Here is a 22,957-nt window from a genome sequence, read left to right as displayed (position 1 = left end):
CCACGTGGAATTGGGGGAAATGCGGGGAGTTTTGGTGCAGACGCCGTTGCCCTAGCAACCCATCCAAGTAACCCATCCCAGGCGGGTGGGAGGATGCTGCAGGAGGCAGGAAAACGCTCCCGGGAATGAGAGATTGGGGTAAAAGAGATGATTTTTGACCGCAGGAGGTCGGGGAGGGTGGTTGGGGGTCACCACAGCGGGGCCGTGTGAGCCGCCCGCTCCTGTCCGGGGACGCTCAGGGCGCACAGAGGCCGAGTCGAGCGGAAGGATTCGCCGCTTTTAATAACTCCTCGTGGAAACGCTGAGCGTTACCTACACGTCTCGGCGCTCTGCATTTAATAAATAAAAAAAAATTAAAATAAAATATAAAATGTCAGTTCGACACAGACCCCCAGAAGCCAGATGTGCAGCACACATGAGGCAGTAATTATTTCCAATTGCAAAAAAAAAAAAAAAAATCCCTGAGCAAATGATTGTGGTGAAATAAAGACATTGAACTTCAGTGATCTGTAAGGCCACAGAGGAAAAAAAAAAAATAAAGAAATGTAAGCTGATATTGCTGGTGCTCAGGGAGCCCCCTCCATGCTGTGGCTCCCGGATGGGGGGGTCCCTGGTCTGGGGGCAGCCCCCCCCCCGACTCCCCACACCGCACGCGATGTCGTCTCTTAATTGTTTTATCTGGGACATGAAGCAGCTTTTTGGGTTTAATTACTTCCGAGGGGCGGAAGGGAAGGCTGTCAGGACACATCAGGCCCAGCGTGTGTCTCCATCGCTGCAAACCCAGCGCCGTGGAGGAAAATAAAAGGGATTTCAGTAACTGCAGATAAGAGAGCGACCGGCCAGGAGAAAAGGGATAAATTGCATCGAGTCCGCTCCTGCCCCGGAGCTGGGGAAGGACGGGAGGTGAGGGGCATAAAGCCCGCGGTAAATCTCCCTGCTCCCACCACGCACCTGAAAAACCTGACAATAAATGATAAATTGGGGCAATAAAACTCCCGAGAAGGAGCCGCTTCGGTTGCCTCATCAGTGGTTTGGATGCGGGAATAACACCAATGGGATTAAAGCTGAATCACTTCCACATCCCGGGGGACGTCCGGCCCCTGGTCCGGGATGGGTGGGGGGGGTCAGGGTGCTCAGGCGGCCCCACAAACACAGGCGAGGGCAGAAAAGCAACCAAAATTCTGTTTTAATAGCTGGATGGACCTGAGGATTGGTGCTGAGCGAGGTAGGCAGCCCCCAGGCCGAGGGAGCGTGGAGTCAGCACCGTCCCCCCTGCGGGGACAGGGCTCACCTGCTCTCCTGGAAAACCTCCAGCCATTTGTCAAGGGAAGGGTTAAAAAAGGGGCAGCTGCTCCCTGAAAATCCATTTGCCCGCCTCCGTGCAAGGAAACAGGGACTGGAGCTCCCCTCAGCCCTACATCGCTGCCCGCATCTGCTCTGCACGCACGTTAGAAAAATAGATTTTATTTAAATTCTCCTTTTTCTCCGTGGAGTTTTCCTCTCTCTCTTTTTGAACACAGATTCAGCAGTGTCTCTAGATTTTGACCCGTGCGCGCGTTTCCATCCAGACCGAGCGTTAAAAGCCAGCGGTTCAACACCTCCCCGGGGAAAAGGCTGCGTACAGCGAATGGCTCTTGCACCCACACCCAAAGGGACTCGCGGGGCAGAAGGAGGACAGGGAGCTCATTTCGGCAAAGCCAGGACAACGACGGGGTGGCGGGGGACGGCTGGGGACCGCATGCAGCTCTGCACCAAGCCGGCCTGGCCAACGGCCTCTTCCCGACGCGCACCGGCATCCTTTGGTTTCGCTCACGCGGGCACAGCCCCAGCAGCGCGGCGTCCCCGCCAGCCAGCCCGGAGGGACGGGCGCAGAGAACCCGTCGCGGTGCCAAGGAGGGCGGCGGCGGCCGAAACGGGAGCAGGATGGAGCGGGAACCCCGCGGCGGGGAAGGCACCCTGTGCCCGGGTCCGCGTGGGCCAGGCAAGCTCAGCGCCGGCTGGAGACCGGTTGTTGCTCATGCAGGGCGTCGATTAACAGCTAATAGCAGCAGACGGAGCGTTAAAAGCAAAGCCACCCACTGGGTGGAAGTAGGCAGAGGCCGGGAAGACCGAGCCTCTCCTCGTCGCGCAGGCTGCGGTCCCCCCCGCCGCCGTCACCATCATCTTGGGTAGTAGTCATCCGGGACCCCCGACAGATTGCGGAGCTTCAGAGCCGCGTCCACCGTTCTGATGTAGCCGCTGATCGTCTTCCTCATCTCGGGGGTGTAAGGGTCGTACTCCAGTTTCCTCAAGCCAGATCGCTTGAAGTTGCCGTCCTTCTGGCCCTCCACGCAGAGCAGCCGGTCCTGGCAGGCGGCGATGCCCAGCAGCCCCACCATCCGCTGCAGCTGGACGAAGAGGTCCCGCTTCAGGTCCTCGAAGTGGACCACCAGCACCTTCTTGCCGTAACGCAGCCAGTCGAGGGTGTGCGTGGCCCACCACGGCGCGTAGTTCGCCACGAACTCCGGCCACTCTGGAAGGAGCGGAGGACGGGGTTAGCGAGCCAGCGTCCCCCATCCCGGGGCTGCTCCCCCCGCTGAAGTCTTTCAATTATCCTTTTCTGCTAATTGATCCTCCCATAAAAACCAGGTGATAAAAGGGATAATGAACCCTCAACAAGAAGCCGCAACTCTCCTGGCAGTGCCGCACGCATCTGCCTCACGATGCGTAAAAGCTCTGGGTACCGGCCTCTTCCTCGCGTCCTCCCCCAGAAACCGATGCCTGATTAATAGCTGAACTGCATTTAATTCCCTGAGGAATCGTTAAACACGGTATCTGTTTCATTAAACAGATACAGGACAATTCACCTTGTGTAATCATATCGCATAAAACTTTGCTTTGGAACCGCTCCAGGGGTATCGTAAAATTAATGTCACGGAACCCAGCGGGGGTTTCACGGCGCCAGCGGCCGCCACGGGCCCCACGCGGGGCTGAGAACGGAGCAGGGAAAGGAAAATCCCACCCCAGCATCAGCAGCCATGGGAGAAGGTGGGGAAAGGGCACAGCTTTTTTTCCAAAATTGCCCAAAAATTAGTTTCTGGGAGAAGGAGTTTGAGGAGCTGGGATGCTGGGAGCAAGGGGCTTTCTGCAGGGAAGGCTGGGGATGGCAGCCGCATCTCGATTACTCACCTTTCTTTGCTTTTTTGGGGGCTTCTGGATGATCTATTTAACACTGAGCGCTGATTGCAACCCTGGAACTGTCCCCGCTGAGCGTTTGCCCCCCGCGCTGCTGGGAGGGCAGGGTGGGCGCTGATGGAACCCCCCGGGGTCCTGCACAGGCTGAGCCCCGACGCGGGGTCAGCGAAACGGGGGTCTCCAGCCCCTCCCTGGTGCCGAACCACAGCTCTCAGCCCGATTAAAGTCCTCGAGCGATGGAAAACCTCCCTCTTTCCAGGCAAGATGTCCCAACGGTTAATTAACCTGACAATTAACCCGTCAGCTAATTACACCATACATCCTTTGGAAAGAATTTGGTGATGTATTTTGACGTGTGGCCAAATCAGACTGTATTGGGGCGGAGGGAAGGGTCCCCTCTCCCTGCCCACCCCCCGCCCAAGGCGTGGGACAGGCGCGGGGGGGTTTGGGACGGGGAAGCTCAGGAGGGCGCCGGAGCTCCGGTGAGGGGATGATCCCACGTTCCCCATCCCGGCTGTGTCCTTTAGGATGCAGCGGATGGGGATAAAATCCAGCGGGAGGCTGGTACCCCGCCGCGGGACGGGGTGGTGGGGAGAGCGGGGCTGGGCCGTCTCCGGCACGGCGAGCCCGTGGTGATCACGAAATCCAGGCACATAACAGCAACAACAGCAAAAAGCTCCCCTTAAATAAACGCGGAATTAAGGGCAGCAGATGTTCAATCAAGCTAAATATTTTAACTCTTTCCAATGAAGTCAATTCCACAACAGCAATTTGTAAATTGCTGTAATTAACGAGGCTCCGCCGTACGCCTGCGCACGGGGAAGGCGGTGGCCCCGGAGCCGACGGAAATAACGCCCCGCCACCGCCTCATCCCTAGGGACGCCGCCGCTCCTGGGTGGTGCCAGGAGACGGACACGGCACCCCGAAGGGGCGGCACAGCCCGGGATCCCCCCGTGGGGACCAGGCTCGCGCTCCGCTGGCCTTTCACAGCAGCCGGCCCAGCCGCGTCCCGTGGGAGCCTACCTTTGCCCTTCCAGTGGGCGTGAGCCGCGAAGCCGATGTGGCCCCCGTATTTGCGGTTGAACTCGGCCATCAGAGCCTTGTAGGGGTTTCGGATGAGCAGGATGGCCGAATCGAAGGATTCGATCTCCTTCTGGCCGCTCTCGTGGGTCTTGATGCAAATGGTCCTCCCGCTTCGCCAGTGGTCCCTCTCGCCCTTGAACCCTGCCGGGACAGAGCGAGCGGGCGCCTGAGGAGCGGCCGGCGCCGACGTTCATAAAAACGATAAAAGCGAGCTGGGAAAGGGAACGGCGGGGGGATATCAATGGGATACAAGCGGTTGGGGCTTGAAGTAGAATTTGCACCCCTCTCCCAGATGGAAATAATTTCTTTGCGTGAGTTACGAGTCGAGCCGTGGTGGAAAATTCACGTACGGGTGGGCAGCGGGGCTGGGGACCGAGCTCCTCCTCCCCTCACGCTCAGCTCTTCTCGGTCTGCAGCAGGCTGATGTCGCACAGCCCCGCTTTCCTCCGGGGCCAAGCCCACCAGCATTAAATAACTGCGTTAATGCGTATATTGGTGGGTCAAGAACATATTTTTATAGCTATCACCTCCCTGGGCACAGCGTTTAAACCCTCTCAATAAATTCAAAAGGGTAAAACCCCCATGCTCGTGGGGCTGCAGATCAGCCCAGGGGCTGCAGTGACGCCACGGGGGGGGGTCCCAGAGCAGGGGCCGCCGTCCCCCCACATCCCCTGCCCAGAGTTCCGGGGCTCAGCCCAGCATCGCTCCCAGCCCCTCTGCACCTCCAGCCCCTGCAAAGCACAGCCCAAACCTCCCAGGAGCAGCGCGTCGGCGGCGAAGCTGGGCCGAGGCAGGAGATAAGCTATAAGTAGCGGTGTGACATCAATTAGAGATGTGTAATTTACTTTCAGCAGCCACGCCGCGCGACGCGGGGACGTGATGGCTAATCCGCCGGTTGCCTGGATACCTCCGGGCCCTCCGACGCGCTCAGCCCACGAGAAACACCGAACCCGTGCTCGGTCGGGTGAGCAAAACCTCGCCGAGGCTTCCATCGGGCGATGCTCCCCTCCGTGGGACGCGCGACACTGGGCGGGGTGCCAGCGCTGGGGCTGCTGTAGGACATAGCCCGGGCTCCCTCGCTCAGCGCAGAGCATCTCCACCTCCAAAAGGCTGAATTGGGCAAATCTCGAAGAAATGTGCATCGCTGGCTACGGCGTGGGGCAGGCGGGGCGTTAGGGGGTACCCTGGGTACAGATGTCGCCGGCTGTGCGGGTACCCCAGGTACGGACCCCATCAGCGATGTGGGGACCCCAGCTCTGCCACAGTCAAGGAGGGAAGGAGGATTTCCTCTCAGAGCCACAAAAGGGGAAGGAAAAGCAGGAGAAACCTTCAAGGTCTACAAATAAACCTATTGTAAATGGCTTTAAACTGGGGGAACTGGTCTTTCCCCCCCCCCTTTGCAATATGGTGGGTTACTGGGACGAGCTGGCTTCTGCCCAAAAAAGTTTCACGCCCGCCTTGAGCTTTTTTTTTGGCTTGAAACTTCTCCTCACTGCCTAATTCGGGGTCCACAAAGCCCACGTGCTACCAGCCCTGGCGCTTTGCTCCAGAAGTGGGCGTGACAGCATCCCTCCTCCGGTAAATATTTACTGGGCGAATATCTGCGTCGCTCAGGACGGGAAGGTGGATCTCCACCAAATCCTTCAGCTCGAAGAGCACAGGGAGTGAGCTCAGCTCCCTCCTCCATCCCCTCTGCGTGCTCATCGGCGCTTTTTTGCCCCGCGAATATTCATTAACGCGGGTGCCGGTGTCCCCCGCGTGCCCTGGCACATCGTTGTGTTCATCTGTGCTACTCGGGAACCGCACAGGGACACTCGTCCTCCAGGACACCGGTGCCACCAGCACCACCCGGCTCCCAAATCCTGAAGCTGGAAGGCTGCATGAGTCCTTCTCACCACGCAGCCGCCACTTTCGTGTGCCAAGCCCGTCAACACCAGCTCCTGGGGAAATCCAGTCCCAAAACCCCATCGGCTTTGTCCAGGAATGGCCAGGGTCGCAGCTGCTCCAGTTCCTCCTCTAGAAAGTTCCAGCCCTCATGGAGGCTTAAAAAGCACCAACGTGATGGAGAAACTCCAGTTCTGTCCCAAATTGGTCCTGGCCAAGGTTACTGGGGAGGTTACAGGCAGGGTGCATGCAACATCGGGTCCCTTGAACCAGGATGCATCCAGAGCAGCATCGGCAGCACCCAGCCCTCCTCCGCCCTCCCCGCAGACCCAAGGGATGGCTCCAGGACCTTCTCCCAGCTCTGGTGGGACTGGTGTCCCCCCAGCAACGAACCCCCTGCTCACCTTTGTTGTAGAGAGACCCATCAAAGTAGTAGCTGCCGGTGTAGAAGCCAGTGGCCAGCTCGATGAGGTGACGTGCCCAGGTGTTGCCGGCACCGGGGAAGCTGGCCAGGGCCACCAGCTGCTTGGCACGGCCGGGGAGAAACCTTCTGTCCATGCAGCGGTTGTCTGCAGCGAGAACCGGCCGAGGCACGTCAGCACCGCGGCACGGCCAGGAGCATCTTCCCCTACAGCCACCGCCTCCCGGCGCCCTGCCTAAAACCCACGGGGAGTCCCAGTGCTCCAAAGAGCCCTAAACACCCCAAAAACGTCCTCGAGGAGGGCAGGAGGTGCTCCGCCATCATCAGCTGCGCGTAAGCAGGGGAGAGCGAGCGACGCGGGTGTGTTTGCCAAGCAGCGCTCCTGCTTTTACAGTGACACAAGCGTTTCCAGCGCGGCCCAAATACGGAAGCAGGGATCACGTTGAGACCGAGCTGCTCTGGAGCAAAACCACCTGAATGTGGGTCCTCGCTTGCTCCGTTCGGCCCTTTCCTCTCTCAGTACTGGGATTCCACATCCCCATTGTCCCACCGCTGGGATCTGCAGGGCGCTGGGGGACAGGAGCCTCCTGGGCACTTTCTCCCTCATCACAGCTTTTTTCCCCCATATTTTTCCCCAGAGCGCGTCCTCCCCGGGGCTGGCAAAGCGCCGGCTCAGCAGCACAGCAGGTGACAAGCAGGGATGAGTCCTGGCACGGAGGGATCCCGCCAGAGGCGGACGGCAAAGCGCTCTCTCCCGCGGCTGAGCCAGGCAGAAATTAAAGCTGTTTGCTCAGGGAAGGATTGATTTCCCCGGAAATCAAAACGAACGGTCATTTTTAACGGAAGCCAAAGGGATGCTGAAAGCTCCCGCTCGCTTTCTGCCGATGTCCCTGGGCAGGGGTCGGGGAAACTGGTGCTGGCAGCCAGGCTGGAGCGGTCCCTGCGCGTCCCCTGCCCGCAGCAGGCAGCGCGAGCCCGGCACCGGCTCACCTTGCACTTGGGTCTGGTAGACCAGCAGGTATTCGGCGGTGCCGCAGCTCTCGAACTCCTCGCCGGTGCATTTCTGGGCGCAGAGCTGCTCATCCTCGCGCTCGTGCAGGGTGAAGAGCGTGGTGGGGAAACCGCAGCGGCAGAGGGTCCCGGCCAGGGCTGACAGCGGGAACTCCTGCGGGGACGGGTGGAGGGAGGGCAGCCGGCGGCCCCAGCCCCAGACCCTTCCCTTGGCCCCCACGCTTGTGCCCACCACCCCACCACGCACCTTTCCCCTGCCTGCTTACAGGCACGGCAGCTTCCCTGGACCAGGGTGGGACCCCTGGATTAAAATTTACCCAGTGTGACCCTTTCTGGTGATGAAGATTTAGAAAACGAAGCCTTTGACCTGCACCCCACCACCACTGGCCTCCCGATACCTTCTCAGTGCAGAAGTCCACGCACTTGTCCACCGACATGTTCAGCATGAGCTGGCTGACGGGCAGGGCGATGGAGACGTTGTCCGGCCGGCGGAAGCACCCCCGAAATATCGCGCTGCCGTCTGTAAGAGAAGAGAAGTCACAGTGATGCCAGCCCAGCCATGAGGAGCAGGGGCTGCGTCCCAAAAAACGCTGCCACTGCCACCGTGCAGGCCCCAACATCCTGGTCCCCGTCTCCCATCGCTTCTCTCCAGCCGCCCATCCAGCTTTTCTCCGGTTCTCATCACCCTCCGGCCGTGAAGCCGTGCTTGCTAACAAGCTCGCCTGGCTGCTTATGGTGCAAAACCGGAGCAAAAGCCCCAGCAGCAAAGTCAGATTCATTTTTTCCTCCCTATTTTTATCAGCTCGGTGACCCCCGGCTGCAGGAGGGATGGAGCCAGCACCCCGGGCACCTCTCCGGGGCGGTCGCTCCAGCGGGTGCCTGGCGGTGAGAGCTCTGGACGCCACCACCCTCTTTCCCATCGCTTGGGGATGAGGAAAGAAAAGCAGAAAAGCGGCAAATGTAGGTTAATTATAGCGCTGCCTAATTGGAAGCTAAACGAGCGCTTCTGACAGGGAGCACCCACGGCTTTTTCTGGAGCTCCCGCACATCCTTCGTCCCGCAGCCAGCTCCGACGCGAGACACGCTGAATACCATGACAGTATTCCAGAGAAGAGGTCTTCATCCAAAGTCCCCCAAAATGCCCTGAATTCCCGGCAGGGTCCTCAGGGCTCCCCACTCCACCCATCCGCGGCTGATGGCCGTCCCCACGGAGGGATCCGCGTGGTTCGCGGGACCAAAACGACCCCAGCTGCGGCCCTGAACCGCTTTCCAACCACCTCTCCAGAGCCACAACCCAGTTTGGGCAGCACGGGGACGCCGGGGCTCGCCCCCGCCGGCGCCACGAGGGGTTCCCCGGTTTGCGTTGACGCCGTGCACTTACACCTCCTGGCAGACTCCTGGGCCAGCTCCAGGCGGTAGATGGAGAGGCGGTTGACCCCGCCGCAGGTGTTGCTCCTCTCCCCCTTGCACTCCATGTTGCACTCGGACTCGCTGGCGTTCGGCGCCTGCACCTTGTGCCCGCAGTAGCACTCGGCGCCGAATTCCAGCCCCGCGTAGAGGTAGCCCCTGGGGAGACGGGGACGGGATCCGTCACGGGTGCGCTTTGATGGCTGGGAGGGTGTTTTGGTGGGGGACAGCGCTTTGCGGGGGATATCCCTGGGGGGATGGAAGCGCTCCCCCAGTACCGAATCGGAGCCCTCACAGCCCCCTGCCCCATTGCACGGAACCCATCATCCCCCCAACTTTTTTCCAAGGGTGGAAAGTGGGGTCCTGGAAAATAAATCTAAAGAAAAAAGAAGGAAGGTGGGAGAAGGGGAGGGGAGCAGGCGGGGCAGGTGACTGTGCTGGCAGAGGACCGCCAGCGGCGTGCAGGAATTAACGAAGACGCGGCGCCCATCTCCCGCCCTACCGCTCGGCACAGTTGTCCTGGCAACGGAAGACCGTCATCTTCTTGTAGTCGAAGAAGGACACGCCACGCAGCGTTCGCTGGCGAGTGTTGTCCACGTAGCAGCCGATGTATCTCGCTGGGGGGGAGGGAGAGGAGAGTGGGGTAAGAACCAGCCGGCGTTCTCACCCCTCACTTTTGATTTTTCCCTAAACAGGGATGCGCAGCGACGCGGCTGTTTGTTCGCTTTGGAAACGCGCGTTCTGGGTACAATACGCCTCTGCGAATGCTGCAAGGAAAGCCCTGGAACACCCGTTCTGGGTAGAAAGGACGCAGTGGGTCTGCACAAAACTGAGCAAAGCAGCTCCAAAAAGAGAGGAGTTAGTGGTAAATAACCCATCCCCCTCAGTCTGCCCTGCTGGGAGCGCAGGGGTGGGCAGAATGGAGAAATCCGGTTTAAATCGAATTTCCCTCAGCCAGCAGCTGATTTTCCCCAGCCCCAGACGCCGACGCGAAGGATATTTGCCCAGCGCTAACATTTGGCAAAGTGAAGGTGCTGATGCCCGTGCTGGGAGCAAACGGAACCGCTGGTAGAGAGGGAAGAGAGCTGAGTAAATAGCCGTGATGACATCGCTTCTTTGACAAACGCAGCCTTTCCCAACAATCTGAGAACAAACAGCCCGCTCTCCTCCCCTGCGTGCCCATTGTGATGCTCCGTGTCGGATTTGGGCTCTCGTTAGGGGCAAGCTGGCCCGCGAGCTGGCCCTGGGCAGCCCTGCACTCCCAGAACTCACCCTGTCTCCTCGTTAGGTGCCCTCATTAGTGCCTTCGTTAGCGCTCCGCTCCTGCTCCCACCTGAGCATCCACTGCAGGGACGCGGCGCTGGTGCAGGGATGCTCGGCATCGTTGCTGCCACCGCTGCCCGAGAAGGCCGGGGTTTTGGGGAGCCGGTGGGATTTGCCAGACAGTAATCAGCTAACGAGGCATCCGTGAACGGGTTCTGGCAGAGGATGGGCAGGTCAGCCACCCACTGCAGGATAACGCTTCTCGCCTCCTGCTTGCGTTTTGCATCTCTTGGGGGGTCCCTGAACCGACCCCAAGTGTACGCCCCATCGATGCTGTGCCACACTCATAGACCCCACCCTCCCCACACAACGCGGACCCTTCCGGCACCGCAAACCGGCTTCCCCAGCCAGCCTGGAGGAGGAAGAGGGAGAGAAAGGCGCCCGATGACCTCAGCGGCCACAGAGCCGTAACTCATTGCTCCCGGTTTCTCTCAGTGCAACGCGGCGTTTCCGCAGCGCTGAGGGGGTTTGGGCAGGTCAGCTCGTTTCGGCAGTGACGGATCTAAGCGGCGCGGGATCGCTCCGGTCGTTGGCACGGAGCCGCTGGTGGGTGCGCGTTGCCTTCCATCCATCGCTCCTGACGTAACGCGCGCTGCAACTTATCGGGAAGGCAATGGGAATAACGGTTTGCGCGCGCGTGGAAGGCCGAGCTTCACATTAAGCGTTGCATGAAGCTGTTAAACGCGAATTTGAAATGCCGACGGCCCCAGAGACCAGCCTCGCTCCTGGAAAAGCACAGCGTTTGGGGAATTTAATGGCTATTGCCGCATGGATCTGCGTGTCTGTTCACACGCATGTTTCCAACGTGCTCCAAACGAGCTCCGTGCTGGGGTAGATCCCCTTCTCGCTGCTCAGCACCAGCAAAGGACCGGACACGGACGCGGCAGAGAGGAAGCGATGCCGGGCATCGCGAGGCTGGGGTCGGCGCTTGCTCTCCCCAGCTTCATTGTCCAAAACCGCCCCCGGATTTGGGACAGGACGTGTGCCTTTGCATGGGGACGCCGGCGAGCGGAAGCCGTTCCCTGGCAGACACGGCTGTCCTCGACCCGCGCCTTGGCCTGGCCCTGGGAGAGGGTGGAGGAGGAAGAGGAGGAGACAGAGGAAGGCACATCGCCCCAGCAGGCCGGAGCCACGCATCACACCGGCTAAACCAGAGCTGATTCTAGGAGCAGCATTCCCTCTGGAGCGATCTCACGCGGCAGAGCCCCCACAGCTGCCTCGTTAAGCTGTCCCCTGCTTGATTACCAGCCGCGTTCAAATCTGCCCGCTCCTGCCCGACGGCCCGGGGGAGCGGCGGGCGCTTCTCCTCCAGAAGCCCCGCGCCCCCTCCAGCTGCCAGGTCTGCGCCAGCTCCCGTTAACCGCTGCCCACGCCGAGCCTCCCTGCCTGAGATGAAAAAGGGGAAAGACGATATTCCCAGATCACCTACGAGCAGCTAAAGGCGGTGACGATGGAGCCCAGCATCCCTTCCCCGTCCTTCGCTGCGGCTGGGCGCGGGGAGGCAGCGGCGCAGGCCGAGGTTAATGGCGGTGGACGCGTCGCATATGGCCGGGGACAGGAGCGCTGCTTGGGGTTTTTCTGGTGACTGACAGCTTGGGCTCGCGAACCATCTGGTGAGGATTCGCTCCGTGTCAATTCGCATTAACGGAGCAACGCGGCCGCGCGTGCCGCAGAAACGCTCCCGGAGACCCCTCCACGTGGGGACACCGCGGGGAAACCCCCTTTCATCTCATTTTGGCGTGAGAAGCACCACAAGCCATTTTTGCCTCCGGCTTCCGAGCCTCGACAGCGTGTCTTGCCCGGAGCGCAGACCTGCCGTGGGGCCAGGGGCCGAGGAGAAACCCCCCTGGCTCAGCACGGTGGCCCCTGTGAAAGCCCCAGTTTCCCACGGGGTTGGGGGTTCCTGCGTCTCTCTGAGCCACGCACCGGGGCTCCGGAGAGGGGAGCGACAGGCAGAGAAGAGCCCGGAGCATCCCGAGATGCTCCTTTGCCAGGGCGGCAGGTGCAGAGAGGGGCCGCAGCGGGCGTCGGGGTGAGGTTTGCCGGCACTGGGTGCCCGCGGGCGCCGGCGAGGGAGGCGCGGAGCTGAACAAGCGCCGGGACGCACAAGCCCTGCCCGGGCAGCTCTCAGCCACCCAAATTCAGAGCAAGCGGGCGGCTCAGCCTGCCTGCCGCTGCCTTCAGGATGAATAGGTGACATTTTAAAAATCGATGCAAACCGCTACGTCCGCTTATCCTTGTTCATTAATAACGGTCCTGCGCGACGGTACGCCGCACGCCCTGGGCAGGGATGGCCTGGCTCGAAAGGCCAAACCCCTGCCTTGCCTGAACACCCCAGCAACGCAAAGCACAAATCTGGTGTTCATGGGGGCCAAAAGAATTAAAACAGCCACAGCCTGGGGGTGCACCCCCAGCTGGCGCCCCCAAAATCGCCTGCACCAGCACGGTGCGACTTGGAGCTCGATGGTGCACAAGTTGGGAAAGAGGGAAAATGGCAAAAGGTAAGTGAATTATTGGCACTTGGGGAGGGGGGAAGGAGGGGAAGGAGGGGAGAGAAGATCTTTCTGGGAGCATCCTCTGGACCAGCAGTCGCCCAAGCAGGGTGCTGCGCCCCGGGAGATGCGCGGGGCAGTCTGTCGGGCTGCGGGAAGGAAATCTCAGCGCTCGAGTAGCATGTGCATACGGCTTATAAATAAATAAATACACATGTGCTGGGGGTGCATGCTCAGAAATTTGTTCCTGGTAGGGGTGCAGGACCAAACCAGCCCGGCCGCGCACGTCCCCAGCCCTTACCTCTGTCCTCCTCCTTCTCGCGGCCGCTCCTGCCCCTGAGCGCCCGGCTCCGGCTGCTGCCGTAGTCTCCGGCTTTGCCCCTCTCGCTCGGTTCCTTGGAGGTGCTTTTGAACCAGGGTCCGTGCCGCCGGCCCCCCTCCGGCATCGTCACCGCTGCCTTGAAGCCGCGGCTCAGCTGCATCACCCCCAGGTAGGGCAACCCCGGCCCCTCGCCGGCCCCGGGCCCGCGCTGGCTCCCCGTCACCGTGGGCTCCCCGGTGAAGCCCGAGTGCAGGAAAACCAAGCTGCCGGCCGCCAGGTAGAGAGCCAGCAGCGTGAAGAAACGCACGGGTTTCCGCCGAAAATACCGCTGGAGTTTTACCAGTAATTTGGCCATAGCGTCTTCATCCCTTCCCCGGCAGCCGGTGCTGCGGGGGAGATGCTCTGCGGCCCCAGGGATGCTCCGAGGGGGGTTTTGTCCCCCCCAGGCTGGAGGTGGCTCCTGGGGGGAGTAGATGGGTGCCCCGAAAGCGCGGCGGGGGCTGCAGGATGAGGCCGTGCAAAGCTATTTGCCCGACCTTAAAAAGTCCAGGAGGGCTGGGGAAGGCAGCGAGGACGGATTTTGAGCCCCCCCACTGCCGTGCGTGGGGGGTTTGTCCAGCGCCGGCTGTCACCGCCGTCCCCGCTTTATTCTCCTCCTGGCAAAGCCCCCCGGCTGTGCCCCGGCGATTCGGCTGTCGGAGGGATCATGTTAAGGAAATCGAGGGTTTGAAGGTGATTTGAAAGCCGATCAGCTGACACAGCTCTTCTTGCTCGCCTTTCCGCTCGGCGGCACTGGCTCTCGCCAGCATCTCTCTAATGGAAACGGCACCGTCGCGCTTTCAGACAAAGAATGAAAAGTCCCCGGGCTCCTCTGGGGGCTGAAACGCTGACTGGGACCCTTTGTCTAACGGAGCCCCATTCATCTCACTCCCTGGGCAAGAGATCTCCACCTGCAAGTCAAAGAGAAAGGCACACTTAGGAAAGCATCCTGGGACACGGGGAGGAGCGCCGTCCCCGTGCCGTCGCGGGGCAAGGAAGGATGCCGGGACCTCCTTCCCTTGGCGCGGCGGGAGCGATGCTGGCTGCCCGCAGCCCGGCGCTGGGACAGGGATGCGGAGCTGAATCCCAACTCCAGGTCTCTGCCTCGTTGTGCAGGATTGGTGCTACAGGGCAGAGCTGGGGCGCGCGGAGGATTTCCCATTTCACCCCATTTCACCCACACGATGACGTCAAGGCCGGGGCATCCGCTGTTCCCCAGCCCTGCCCGGGACAAGGCCACACTGGGTCGGACGGCGGGGTTGGCTTTGCGATGGGAAGCGCCAGTGCCACCACAGCCGGCTGGCACATCGGCGGCGGCGGGGACGGCCCCGTGCCCAGGGTGTGCTGCCTGTCACGGACTCATCTTATTTTAGGAAAGGAGACGAAAATAAATGGAAAGACAAAGTGCCATTAGTTTAATGGCCTCTATGTTCCTGCCATCTGTCTTCAGTTGATTAAATAAAAAATATCGGTGGAACATATGGCATGAATTATACATAAATATTTTAATTTGGGCTCCCAGAGTGATTATTCAAATACCTCTGGCTCTGCTGGGTGAACTCTGATGGAGCTGTGGGCAGGACAGATCGCTGGTGGGGCACGAGCCCCAAATGCTCCCCCCTCAGCCACACTTGGGGCCAACAGCCTGAGTAAGGGCTGAGTAAACTCGGAGTAGCAGCCAAGCAAGGAGACTGGCTGCTATTCGGGCTTTTCCATCTGCAGGCACCCTGTGGCGGGACGAAGGCGCAGCCAGGGCTGCAAACGGGACAGTCCTGGGGTTGTCCCCGGTCCCCAGCGTCCCCGTTGCCACCCACCCTCCTTCCCGCCTGGGCCTGGTCCTGCCAGGCTAGCGAGGAAGCACGGCATATAAAGAAGGGGCTTAAATTACAGTCATTAAGCCATCTGGAGCTCATCCTTCTCCATCATGAACTGCGAGTCGCAGGTCAATTACTGCGCATTTGCATATATTCCATTAATGCTTCTGCTAATTGTCTGGAGGAGATAATGTGCCGGGCTTACGGCTCCCTCGCTGGCTACGGTTTACAAACGGCAAGCGCGGCAAACAGAGCCGCCACCAACGCTCCCCGGATCGGCGGCGGCTTGGGACGCGGCGGGGCTGATCGTGACGGCATTCCAGGATGGGGGCCGCCGGGAGCATCCCACAGCGCTGTTCCGTGCGTTGGAAGGGTGCATCCACCCCACCTTGGGGTGGAAGGACCAGCCCGCATCCCCGCACTGGTGAGCGTCCCCCAAGGGTCGCGTCCTGCCCTGCCATTGCCCACACCCCGCGCTGCCCGAGGGGGCTGGGGCCCTGCCAGCCCAGCCTGCAGCACAGCCGGAGGACGGCAGCACCACGCTTTACCAGCCAAACCAACGAGGAGCTAACGAGGAATGGCTGAGCATCGCTTCACGCCCAACCCACCTCTCTCTGCGGCGGTACCGAGGCCGGAAGAAAGCAGGCGAGCTCTGCCCGCGTTACGGATGTGGCACGAAGGAAATAGTCCTTTTGCGGTTTAGTCGTAGTCACCACACAGTTACTCGCTCACCCTTCCCCTCCCCAGCAGGCTGGGGGAGAGAAATCGGGAAGAAATTAAAACTCGTGGATTGAGATGAAGACAGTTTGCTAGAATAGCAAAGGAAAACTATTATAATAAAGGAATATAAGGATATTAAAATATACAAAATGAACAATGTATGTTTTCTCACCACCCAATGTCCCAATGACCAACACAGCCCATCCCGAGCAGCGGTCACGGAAATTACACCGAGCGGCAAGGAAAGGAGCAAAAGGGAGCCAGCAAGGGAGAGGGAATGATGCCAGTGAATGAGAGAGGGATGGATGCCAGGAAGGCAGATCCCCCACGGCCACCCCCGACTTATCCACCCAGCATGATGTTTATGGCATGGAACACCCTGTTTGGCCAGTTTGGGTCAATTATTCTGTCTGTCTCTCTCCCAGCTTCCTGCATCTGCACATTAGCAAGGATCTGGAAAGCAGGACTGTGTCCTTGGTCTCGTTAACAACAACTCGTATCATCAGGGTGTTTATCAACATTCTTCACACACGAAATCCAAAACACACCGGCTACTGAGAGGAAAATTAACTCCCTCCCTGCTGAAACCAGCACGCTCATTAATTTGCAAGGTTTCTCTTCCCCCCCGCCGGCGCAGAGCCGGTGCGCGGGGAGGCGGGCACGGGTCCCGAGGGGGCTCCGCCGAGCGGCGTGAGCATCCCTGCGACCGCTCGCCACTGGGATGAACGAAGCGCCGATAAATTATACATTTGGGTCTTGTCTCCAAATTGCTCGGCAATTATTGAGCGCCAAGGTTCAGCTGCCTTCGAGCAGCACCTCACATCTGACCGCGGCTAAACACACGGAAGGGCTCACGTGGCTCCCCCAGCACAGGAGAACAATCAGCCCATTAAAAACAGCAAATTAACGAACACAAGAGTTCCATTAGGAGGAGAAGGCGACCGAACTATCCAATTTCATCACATCATTAGCATTCCTTATCGGAGGGACAGGGAAAGAATAGGGCTTTAAAACGCAGAGGGATGGGATGGAGCCTAACGACTAGGACAGGGCGACGTGCCGCGGGCCCCGTCCCGCCGAGGGCTGCGGCAAGGGCACTGACCCGGCTCCCGTGGTCCTGCACGCTGCAGAAAGCCCCGTGTCCCTTCATCCCCACCCCTGGCTCCACGGGATGCCGGCAGCGGGTGATGGCACCAACCAGTGACACCAGCATGAGCGCCCAGGGGCACTGGGCGCCCTTGGTGCCGGGGTCCCTCCAGCCTTTCGGCCCCCATCCCTAGCAGCGTACGGCGGCGGGACCCGGGCGCTGCTGCCCGGGCAGCTCGAGCTCCCAGGCAAACCTGCCCTCCTCTTCCTCAGCAGCCGGAAAATGGATTTTCACCCTTCCTCACTCAGGAGCAGCAAACGAGACGCGCCAGGCTGAATGCAAACACCAGTACTACTGGGAACGAAACCGAGCTGAACCGGGCCGTTGAAAACCGAGGTTTCCGTCGCAGCAGGGCACGGCTGGGCCATCTGATGCACCTCCCCTCCGGCACCCAGCGCCCGCCGACTGCCTCTTCCCGGGGCGCGTCAAGCGGCCAGCTGCCTTTCGATCAAAGCAGAGGTTATTTATCCAGCTGCTCCCTGCCTTCGTTTTGCTGAGAAACGTGTTCGTGCAGCCCCTGCGCTGGCAAAGGTTCACGTCTGCTTAAAAACAGCTGACTCGGCAGCTTTCGGGTGTCGCGGAGAGCAGTGGCTGCTCCGTCCCTGTCCCCGGGGACACGGCTCGCTGCGGGGTCAGCACCTCTTCCTCGGCACTGAGATGCTCCCCATTCCCCAGGGAGCTTTTAAATCCCTTCCCTAGGCCTAACCACCAGGACACGCAACGGGAAAAATCCCTTATTTGGGATTTATGGGCCTGATTTGTAAATCCAGAGCGGGACTTGCCCACCTGCCGATGGATTTTCACGCAGGGTTCCCAAGCATGTTGGAGGGTTTGCAAATCTTCCTCCTCGCTGGGAGTCGATGGAGGGGTTTAGGCTGAAATTAGGCAATAACTGATTTTTACATATTCTACAGGGGGTTTACCAACGGTCTCAGCCCTTGCCCAGGGTGCGGGAAAGCCGCAGCTGCACGGGCACGGAGCGCTGAGCTGGGGCGGTATCGCAGGTCCTTTCCTCCGGAGGGACGCGTCTGCCCCAGAATAATTCATTAACGGCTGTAAAAGGGCTCGGGATCCACAGAAACGGGGCCGTGCCGATTGCACCGCTTCCTCCCAGCGCTCCCCCCGCTCTCCAGAGGATGAGAGCCCGCCGAGCACCAGCCCCGCCAAGGTGACGGGCAGGATCCTGCCCCGGGTTATTTCACCGCGCCGAGAACGACCGGCCGGTGCTAGGCAGAGAAGCCCAGGGCCTGCAGCTGGTCCCAGAAGGGCTATTTTATTTAATTAAGCTGATTTAAGCGACTTTAACCCCATTTTTAAATATTACAATGTTTGCTGGGATTGCAAATTCCCACAGACTCCACTCAGGGAACGCCGATCCCCGCCCAGGGGATGCCGATCCCCACCCGAACCCCACAGCCATCGGACGGCACGGGATGGGAATTTGCCACAGGGCAGACGAGGGGCTCCCGACACAAATCCAAACGAATCCGCAGCAGGGTTGGCCAACCCCTGAAAGCAAAGCAAGACCTCCAGGCCACGGATTCCCAGGAAAACCCCACCTCTGCAGCAGGCAGAAGCTTGCGGGGCCCTGCTTGCTTCCCCGCATGTTTGGTTTTACGAGGGCTCAAACGGAGCCGAGAAGCAGGGGGCCTTTGCCTGGCGCTCCGCTCCTCCGCACGCAATTCCATCAAAGCCCGTTCCAGCCTCTTGTAGGATGAGCTCCCCTCGCGAGTGTGAGAGCAGCTCATAAAGAAAAATGTTTTAAGCCATGAATCACTTAAAAAGCACACGCCACGACGCCGAAGGCAGAGAAGGAAATAATCACGTACACTGGAGATCCAGGCAGGGAGAGGATTCCGGAAATCGGTGGGATGGTTTAAACGAGGCGGCACAGCAGCGATGCTGCAGCTCTTGTACCCGGTACCCCCATCCCGGCTGCTGGCACGCGCCCTACGTTACAGCATCATTATTTTTATTATTATTCTTCTAATTATCCCACAAGCCCAAGATGCTGACTCTCTCCATCAACGTTATCGCACCCGCCGGTACCTGGTGCCGGTACCTGGCTTTCCTTCAGCAGCCTGTCTGTGGAAGGAGCGGGGAGCTCCCTCGTTTGCTACAGCGGCTAATTGCCTTCAGAGAGCAACGCAGGGGGTGGGCAGGATCTGTCTTTGCTTTTGGCAACAGGACGAATAACCCAGCGCAACCCTCACCTGCTGCATCCCCGCCGGCCCTCGGCATCCCTCCCCGAGCATCCCTGCTGCCGGCCCCATCCCCATCCCCACTCCGAGCGCTGGGAAACCGCCATTTCCCCATTATTTCCACATTTTCCCTCGGGAGGCCTGAGCAGGAGCTGCAGTTGTATGCAAACAGGATGGGGTCAGTGCCAGGGGTGGCACACAGTGGTATTTGGGAGAAGTCACCCCGGGGAGGTCTCGGTGCCACTGCGGGATGCTTCCCGGAGCGCCGTGGGGTCTGCGCTTCCTCCCCCCTTCTTGCCACCCTCACTCGTGCCACCCTTTCGGCACTTAAGCCCTGTGAAAAAGGTGATTTAACTCCATGCAGATGACACCATTCGTCTGCAAATGGGCTTAACCTAATGAGGTTTAATACCTATTATGTTTTAGGTATTTTATGCCCAGTCGGCAAAATCCAGTTACGGTTTTCAATAAGACTTACTGAGCCGAGACGCCGCACTGGAGGGGACCCACGCTCACACCGGGCTGCTCCAAACCGGGCAAGGAGGAGGAGGGGGGTGGGAGGAAGGCAGAGGCTGTCCCAGATCCCCCAGGAGAAGCCCAGATGCACCCCACCAGCAGCACCTACAGGACCACCCCCTCATGGTACCTATAGCAGCACGAATCCCATCGACACCACCATCAGCTGGGAGCTGGGATGTGTGCCCCCAGCTCAGTCTCACCAAAACCTGTTCCATGGGAGCACGCAGCACCTTTGGGCCGTGATCAATGCCCATGGGCCTCCCGGGCAGGGAAAAGCCAAAACTCATTTGCCTGCAAAGCCCAGGCTCAGCTCCTGCAGGTCTCCGCCACAGAGACTCCGCTCAGCCCTCGGTAATCCGGGATTATAAGCAGCACTGGGGCAATTAAGAAGAACAGCTTTTCAAGCAGCAGACAATGCCTTCTGCAGCCTATTTAAATTAAAATAGTGAGAAAGATTATTTCTTGCAGCCCTTGGTTTGAAGCCTCCTTTCCCGGGGAGGCGGGGGTGATTTCTTTCTTTCCCTGCACACCCAGCAGCATTGCATCCTGCTGCAGGCGGGAGATGGAGGCCCAGTTTGGGAAGAGATCCGCCTTTCCCACCAAGGCTTCGGGCTCCAGGAGGGACTGGGGTTACAGACCACGCTGGGAGTGGGTGGCCGGGGCAGGGGACAGTGACATCTCCCCCCAGCTCCCATGGCAGCACTGCCTGACCCCTGCTCGTTGCAGCGCGCTGCAGCAAGCCCAGCACATCACGGATGCCTCCTCAGAACATCGCTCTGGAGCGCTTCCCAGAGTGACCCAGCTGGGATGGAAACCCCCAGACCTGCTCCAGGGGTGGCAGCCCCTGCCCAGAGATCACTGCAAACCCCCAGAGAGCGCGGTCGGCTCCATTCGTCGCCTCCCAACCCGCTGGTGTTTCCCCCTGAGTCCCCTCACCTCGCCTGGGATCAGCCAGCCCTTGGCGCCCCCCCCACGACCCTGGCAATCCCCGACCCACCTGGGGCCACGGATGCCCCCAGCAGCGGGGTGGACATCTCACTCCTCGCCGAGCGGCGCCGAATCCGTGCTCATTCCCTGGTCCCAGGCTGAGATTTGGGCTCCAGAGGGGACCAGCACATCGCAACGGGGGTGTCAAAGCACTGAGATTTCGATCCCGGAGCAGAGCCAGCTCCTGGCACGGCTCGGGGTGGTGAAGGACTTGGGGGGAGGTTAGAAAAAGCAAAAGTCTTCCTGGGGTCTGCTGACCAGCAGAGACCGAGCTGGGAGAGATGCTGGACCCCCAGGGAGGCTGCACCCGCCGTGGGGCAAAGCTGGGAGAAGGGGATCCTGCCTCAGCCCCGGAAAGGGGGACTTTGAGTGGGAGCCTGGGGGGTGCCTCTGGGGACCCTGGCTTCCCCATCCACCCAGCCTGGCTGATACTGGGACCCCACGCATCAGGGACCCTAAAGACGGGGGGGAAATTTGGGCAGGGGTGAGGGAAGCTGGACCCCAGCACCTGCAGCCCTGGACTGGCCTCCGTGGGTGCGGGGCTCTGGGAAAAGCCATCCAAAAACTGAGAATTCCCTGGCACGCTGCTCCCCACCAGGCCTGTGCGATAAATAATGATTTTTAATAATAAATAAGCCCCTCGTGCTTCGCGCTGTCGGACGCTCACTGCCCAGCCAGGAGAGCGGTTTTCCGAGCCCACAGCCCCGTTAGAAAGGGGAACCCGGCACAAATCCCCGGAGAGGGGAAGGCGACGGCACCCACAGGGTGGGAAGGTGCAAGGTGGGGGCACCCCGGGGTGGGGGGCTCCGTCCCTGCTGCTGGACTCTGCTTCCCAGCCCTGGATTGCCGAGAAACTTTATTTAATCCTGCCTTGACGGGAAAAAAAAATTGGTGTCTAAGGCTCAGCTCAAGGTAACCTTCATGCGCTTCTCCGGCTGCCTCCGCTCTCCCTGCGCACCATTTTTTTTTAACTTTCTATTAGAACGCGTTGGTAAGTTGGCAGCGCGGATGGCAGGAAAGGCGGAGGGGAGGCGAAGCGGGAGGGACCCGCACCGCTGCCCCTTGCCCTCGCCGAGATGTTCCTGCACGAAGCCTCGGGAGAAAGAGGAAGAGGAGGAGGAGGAGGAGGAGGAGAGCTCTCTCCCTGTCTCCCGCTCCGAACCAAGAAACCCTTCCGAAAGCAGCAGAATACAGAAAAAAAAAAAAAAAGAAAAAATCCCTGCCAAGGCGAGAATTCCTAACAACTCCCGCAAAGCATCCTTAACCCCGGGGGGGCGGCAGGCTCTCCCTCCTCCTCCCCCCTCGCGCTTCCCCGCACACGCAGCCCGCATCCTCCCACGCACATCCCCCCCGGCCCCCGCAGCCCCCTCCTACCCGCACCCGCCGCTCTCCCGGCCCGGCCGCCGCCGCTCCCCGCACCGGTCGCTCCCGGGAGCGGCGGGGCCGGGGGTGGAGGTGGCAGCGGGGGGGGTGGTGCCCGAGGCTCTGGGTTGGATGGGGGGAGCCCGGTGCCGCCCCCGGCCCCGTTACTCACCGGCTGCATCCAGCTCAGCTGCGGCTCCGCTCCCTCCGCCGGCCTGCGGCCCTGCCTCCCGCTTAACCCCTTCGCTCCCGCACCCCGGCCGCACAGCCGGCCCCCGCGCCGCCTCCCCGCCTCAGTTTTTTTTTCCTCCTTTTTCCCCCCCCTTTTTCTTTTCCTTCTTTTTTTTTTTTTCTTCTTCTTTTTTTTTTTTTTTTTTTTTCTTTTCCTCAGCATCCTCCACTATGCTCAAGGGCAAGGGATGCTGAGGGGTGCGGAGGGCAACGCTGATTCCACCCCCAGCACTCAGCTCCAGTCAGAGATTTATTAGAATCACAGAACGGTTTGGGTGGGAAGGGACCTTAAAGATAATCTCATTCCTGCCCGGGGCAGGGACACTTCCACCAGCCCAGGTCGCTCAAAGCCCCGTGCATCCCAGCCTTGGGCACTGCCAGGGATGGGGCATCCACTTCTTGAACAGGGCTAGCAAGGAAAAAAAAAAATTTAAAATAAATAAATACATATATATATTTGTGTCAGATGGTGGCTAAACTACGACACCGCTTGTGGCTGCCGTTTGCTGGGGTGGGTGCATCCCAGCATCCCGCTCCCAGAGCCAAGGGCCAGCAGGCCAGGAGTTTTGGGAAAGCAGCAGCCGAGGGGAGGGATGGATCCTGCTCCTCTCCCAGCCGAGGGAAACCGCGGCCTCGGCTGGGTCCGCGCTGGGTGGGAGAGCACCCCTGTGCGAGGGAGCCAGCCGAAACTGCCCCGGGCAGGCGCAGGGAGCGTGGCGGCTCTGTTTCCATAGGAAACCAGGCTGGCGAGTGCTGCCTCAGCTCCAGGCTGGGGGCTGAAGAACTGCTTGTACTATTTTTATCCTCCTGGTAGAAGGTT

At 60.1% G+C, this 22,957-nt stretch overlaps 1 protein-coding gene across 2 annotated transcripts; it reads right to left on the bottom strand.

Moving 5' to 3' along the window:
* Positions 1-1,169: 1,169 nt before the first annotated feature.
* Positions 1,170-22,038, bottom strand: WSCD2 (WSC domain sialate O sulfotransferase 2). 2 transcript variants are annotated; one of them, XM_086761401.1, is made up of 9 exons: positions 21,919-22,038; positions 13,097-14,067; positions 9,483-9,597; positions 8,955-9,139; positions 7,972-8,093; positions 7,553-7,727; positions 6,546-6,710; positions 4,198-4,398; positions 1,170-2,512 (listed from the first exon to the last, which is right to left on the bottom strand). In XM_086761401.1, exons 2-9 carry the CDS (start codon positions 13,470-13,472, stop codon positions 2,160-2,162), a joined length of 1,692 nt encoding a protein of 563 aa, XP_086617527.1. In that variant the 5' UTR covers positions 13,473-14,067; positions 21,919-22,038; the 3' UTR covers positions 1,170-2,159. The 2 variants fall into 2 exon arrangements, with proteins under 2 accessions (XP_086617527.1, XP_086617528.1); XM_086761402.1 differs by lacking the exon at positions 21,919-22,038 and adding an exon at positions 20,555-20,609.
* Positions 22,039-22,957: the final 919 nt, after the last annotated feature.

The sequence above is a fragment of the Chlamydotis macqueenii genome, chromosome 17, assembly GCF_036417535.1.
Source record: "Chlamydotis macqueenii isolate bChlMac1 chromosome 17, bChlMac1.mat, whole genome shotgun sequence".
NCBI lineage: Eukaryota > Metazoa > Chordata > Aves > Otidiformes > Otididae > Chlamydotis > Chlamydotis macqueenii.
The sequence above is the reverse complement of the archived record's forward strand: the minus strand, read 5'-3'. Positions and strand labels throughout refer to the sequence as shown.

Bases quoted from the DNA above. Each gene is read 5' to 3' on its own strand.
- WSCD2 (XM_086761401.1), bottom strand. From the start codon at position 13,472: ATGGCCAAATTACTGGTAAAACTCCAGCGGTATTTTCGGCGGAAACCC. The intron at 9,140-9,482 runs GTAGGGCGGGAG...CCGTCTCCCCAG, and splicing joins CAGGACAACTGTGCCGAGCG to GGGCTACCTCTACGCGGGGC. The intron at 8,094-8,954 runs GTAAGTGCACGG...CTTCTCTTACAG, and splicing joins CCAGGAGTCTGCCAGGAGGT to ACGGCAGCGCGATATTTCGG.